The sequence below is a fragment of the Oratosquilla oratoria genome, chromosome 42, assembly GCF_046742065.1.
Source record: "Oratosquilla oratoria isolate Oo_2021 chromosome 42, ASM4674206v1, whole genome shotgun sequence".
Lineage (NCBI taxonomy): Eukaryota > Metazoa > Arthropoda > Malacostraca > Stomatopoda > Squillidae > Oratosquilla > Oratosquilla oratoria.
Window position 1 is genome coordinate 6637366 of NC_134818.1, and position 5000 is coordinate 6642365.

The 5000-nt window shown below is 40.3% G+C and overlaps 1 protein-coding gene across 1 annotated transcript in view; it reads right to left on the minus strand.

The window, feature by feature from the left end:
- Nucleotides 1-1091: 1091 nt before the first annotated feature.
- The window catches only part of LOC143021533 (uncharacterized), a 127786-nt gene continuing 123877 nt past the window's right edge, over nt 1092-5000 (minus strand). Inside the window, exon 5 of the mRNA XM_076179133.1 lies at nt 1092-1250. Coding sequence (XP_076035248.1) covers nt 1092-1250 — 159 coding nt within the window. The remainder of the gene's footprint in view (nt 1251-5000) is intronic.

The following is a 5000-nucleotide window of genomic DNA, read 5'->3' on the forward strand; positions in this document are numbered from 1 at the left end:
TAGAATCTTGGTTATGAGGTGTATGGGCCTGACCTGTGGGTGTTGCCGAATTTGTAAATGGTGATTTGTTTTTCTTATAGGGGATACTGAAGAAAAATAAATAGAATAAAATAATAATAATGATAATAATAACAATAACATAAATAACAATAATAATTATGATAATAATAATAATAATAATAATAATAATAATAAATTAATAACAATAACAATAATAATAATAGTAATAATAATAAATTAATAATGATAATAATAATAATAATAATAATAATAATAATAGATAATCATAATAATAATAATAATGATAAAAATATTACCAATGAAAATACAAATAAATGGAATAAAAACCTCATCATATTTTATTCTCGTTACCGGCAGACGATTCTACTCAGGTGAGCGAGGTAGGACGGAGACACACACACACACACACACACACACACACACACACACACAAAAAAAAAAAAAAAAAAAAAAAAAAAAAAAAAATGAGCGGAGGCCAGTTCATTGTCCGAGACCCCTTCGAACCCAAACCTTTTTCCTCAGCTGATTAAATCACCTGACGGCAATCACCACCATAAAACGGGGCTTTGTGATGAGGCCACAAAAGCCTCTCCCCTCGCTGGCTTCATTAATTAATCCCGTCAGTGTGGTGAGGCATTTATTTATTTCATTCTGGCTAAGGACAAACAATTCAGAGGGTGTTCCTTCAGCTGAATAGGAGAGATTGTCTTAAAAAAAAAAAAAAAAAAAAAAAAAAAGTCACTTGACACCCTTCCGTGGTTGTTGGTCCTCTTCCTTCCGTTCTGGCTGCCGTCTGGCGATACCATCTCCCCTTCCTTCCAGCGTGGTCCTTCCCCTTTCGGTTCCGACTTTCGTCAGGCGATTTTATTTGTCCCTGTAGTTGCTCCCTCTCACCCCCCTTGGGGAGTGGGAGTGTGGGGGGGTGGGGGGTACTCACCCTAGTGCCAGGATTATTGTCGGTTTTCATCCAATTAGCTTGGCACTGCGAGATCACGTTGCGAACACAACCCGCCACTTCCCTCTTATTGACCTGTCATACATATACCCTCCGAGTGAGTGGAGAGTTGCTTTCAGCCCTTTTTTATTCGTTTGGGGCCGTTTTCAACGACCAGATGTCGCAGAGTCTGTGTACTCTGCGATCCTGTTATGGGCTTGATAAGAGTAGGTTTTGGGTTGTTTGCGTACGTGTGGTAAGGGGATGGTATAAGGTTGGTATGGATTCCGTCCACCTTTTGGAAATAAACATGACACAATAAAAATAACACCACCAATAATAATAATAACCATAATAGTAATAATTATAATAATAATGATAATAATAATGATAATAATAATTATGATAATAATAATAATAATAATAATTATAACAATTCTAATAGTAATAATAATATCAATAATAATAATAATAATAATGATAATAATAATAACAATAACAATAATCACCATAATAATAATAATAATAATAATAATAACAATAATAATAATAATGGTGATAATAATAATATTAATGATAATAATGATAATAATATTCACCATAATGATAACATTAATGATAATAACAATAATAATAACCATAATAATATTATTAATAATAATAATGATGATGATGATAATAATAATAATAATGATAATAATCATAATAAAAACAATAACAAAAATAATGATAATAATAATAGAAATGCTAACAACAGTAATGATAACAATAATAATTACAATAATAATGATAATAATAACTATGATAATAATGATAATAATAATATCAGTAATAACAATAAAGATAAAAGCCCGTAGCCTTTGATCTACCACGATAATTTTGTTATTGCACTGGGTTATTATAAGATCCGGAAAGATGTTATTAGGGGCTAATACTGTTTAAGATGAGATCAAGTATCAAATAGCTCCATTATCCAAGTCTCAGGTATATATAAATATATATTTGAATATTTAGGGAGCAGATTCTCTTGTAGACATGTGTTGTTGAAGTCGACAGCATTAAGGAGGTTGTTAATCTTCTTATGGGTATTTTCAAGCTTTCTAACAAGGACTCGGCCATGTGGGGGGTGGGCATAAACCAGATTACCAAAGTAATTAATTTAATCCTCAGACGAATCGTTGAGAATTAAATCAATTACTTTGGTAATCTGGTTTATGCCAACCCACATGGCCGAGTCCATGTTAGACAGCTTGAAAATACCCATAAGAAGATTAACAACCTCCTTAATACTGTCGACTTCAATATATATGTATATATTATATATATATATATATATATATATATATATATATATATATATATATATAATATATATATATATATATATGTGTATGTGTGTGCGTGTGTGTGTGCGTGCGTGTTTGTGTGCGTGCGTGTGTGTGTGCGTGCGTATGTCTGTGTGTACGCATGTGTGTATTCACTTGGTCTTTTGGATCACGTGTTCGACTCGTGATCGACAGCTATTTCCCTCCTGGAAGAGAGCTCAGAGCTCGTAGGTCCGATCTATGGGTAATGCTATGACCTTTCACACACACACACACCCAACTCCCCGCCCACGAGAGTCAGAGTAACGACCCGAAGCGCAGCTGTACCGAAATTAATTTCGGCCCTGGGCAGGATTCGAACCAAGCACTACGCGCACCACCATGCTAGTAGTTCATCGTTCTACCAACTGCGCCACCGAGTCGTGTGTGTGTGTGTGTGTGTGTGTGTGTGTGTGTTTGAGTGTGTGTGTGTGTGTGTACGTATGGATATAAAGTGGCAATGAAGCCGTAAGCGTAATGTATGGATTTTTATCCAGAATCAAACGTTTCGACCCCCGAAGAAGGCACAAGGGATCCAAACATTTGGTTCTGCATAATAATTCATACCCTAGTCTCAACATTTCGTGTGTGTGTGTGTGTGTGTGTGTGTGTGTGTGTGTGTGTGTGTGTGTGTGTGTGTGTGTGTGTGTGTGTGTGTGTGTGTGTGTGTGTGTGTGCTTGCTTGCTTCTCCGATGCCTCCCAGCCCTCCACCTTGATCATTGTGTGACCGTGTTTCGGCCCTGTGTCCCGGCGTGGCCTGGAAGAGCGAGGGCGCCCTATGGATGTAATCAGTCCCGAAAAACTCGCGAAGAGCAATTTATCACTAAACACTCGTCGGATGAAGGACGCGCCGAGGGCCTGGCAGCCATGAAGCCATTTGTCATCGCTCGACAAGAGGCTAAGGTCCCATTTCGGAAGGGGGAGGGGTGTCAGGGCCGTAAACCGCTCACACATCTTTCTTCGAGAAGTGGAGGGACGGGGTCGGGGGGGGGGCAGGAGCTACGAAGGGTGTGGGTGGGGGAAGAGGAGGGGGAGGAGAGGCTGGAGGGGGGAAAGAAGAGGGGAGAGGGAGAGGGGAAGAGGAGGGGGAGGGGGAGACGAGAGGAGGAGGAAAGAAGAGGGGAGAGGGAGGGGGAAGAGGAGGGAGAGGGGGAGACGAGAGGAGGAGGAAAGAAGAGGGGCAGGGGGAGGGGAAGAGAGGGGGAGGGGGAGACGAGAGGAGGAAAGAAGAGGGGGAGGGGGAGACAAGAGGAGGAAAGAAGAGGGGAGGGAGAGGGGAAAAGGAGAGGGAGTGGAGGGGGAAGAGGAAGGGGAGTGGTAAAGAGGAGTGGAAGTAGGAGGGGAAGAGGGGAGAAGTGGAGTGGGAGGTGTAGGGGGAAGAGAAGGGGGAAAAGGGAAGGGGGAAGAGGAGGGGAAAAGGGAGGGGGAAGTGGGGAACAGGGGGCAAGGAGAGGGGGAAGAGGGGGGAATTGGGGAACAGGAGGAAGGGGAGGGAGAAAAGGAGGGGGCAAGATGAAAGGGAAATCTAGTCGAAGGAAGGGAAGAGGAGGAAGAGAATGGAAAGGAAGGACTATAGAAAGAGCAGGATGAGGAGGAAGAGGGGGAGAGAGAGAGGGGGGAGTGGGAGGGAGAGGGCAAGGAAGAAAGACAAGGTGTTCACTAAGTCCTTGAACAGAATCTTTGTGAGACTTGCAGATACATCTGACTGGCAGAGGCTAGTGTAATGAAGGAAATACGTCTGATATAAAATAAACAAACAAATAAATAAGTAAATATACGAGGGAGGGTAAAAAATAAATATCCGCATTTTCGCCATAACATGTCTTTATTATTGTTACACCGCGTACTGCGCCTGCATGCATTTAGTTGGTACTGTTGTGGTCACGTGATCGAAGTTTGAGCATGATGGCGACCTTTTGCTTTCTATCTTTGCAATGCAAACATGGCCGCTCCATTAGCAACATGCACCAATTAAGAACAAAGAGCAGTGACCATTAGATGTGGATGTTGCTTATGGAACGGCCATGTTTACACTGTAATGACAGAAAGCATAATGGCGCGATCAGGCTCAACCTTCGATCACGGATATTTTTTTACTCTCCCTCTCCCTCGTAAATTATAAATATATATATATATATATAGTTACGACTACAGGCTCGTCGTAGTGAAGATTTCATTCAGACGCACATGCGCGCATGTGCGTATGTGTAACTCGGACTATGCCGGCCGTTCCCACGGTAGGCTTGGTGGACTTCTCGACATCCAACTGTCAGTAATCGACGTAAGAATACTGTTAAAGTGATGAATTATATATTTATGATGTATTCCATTCTTTTTGTGTTCTGTCAACCATATTCTATACATTACTTATAGATTTATGTATGTATATTATCTTGTGGATCTCTCTTGTCAATCTTACGAGTTGATTTACGTAAGATAAGAGAAATTACATATTCTCTTAATCTTCGGACGCCGGTGAGAAAGATCTGTGCCTACGTGAGGTATATCGACGTCTAGAGACTCTTAAAGTGATGAATTCTATTCATCGGACGTATTTCGTTCTTTTTTGTGCTTTGACAAACTATTCCATACTTTGCATATAGATTTATGTATGTATATTATTTTGTGGATCTATCTTGTCAATCTTAGGAATTGATTTACGTAAGTTTAAGATAAATTG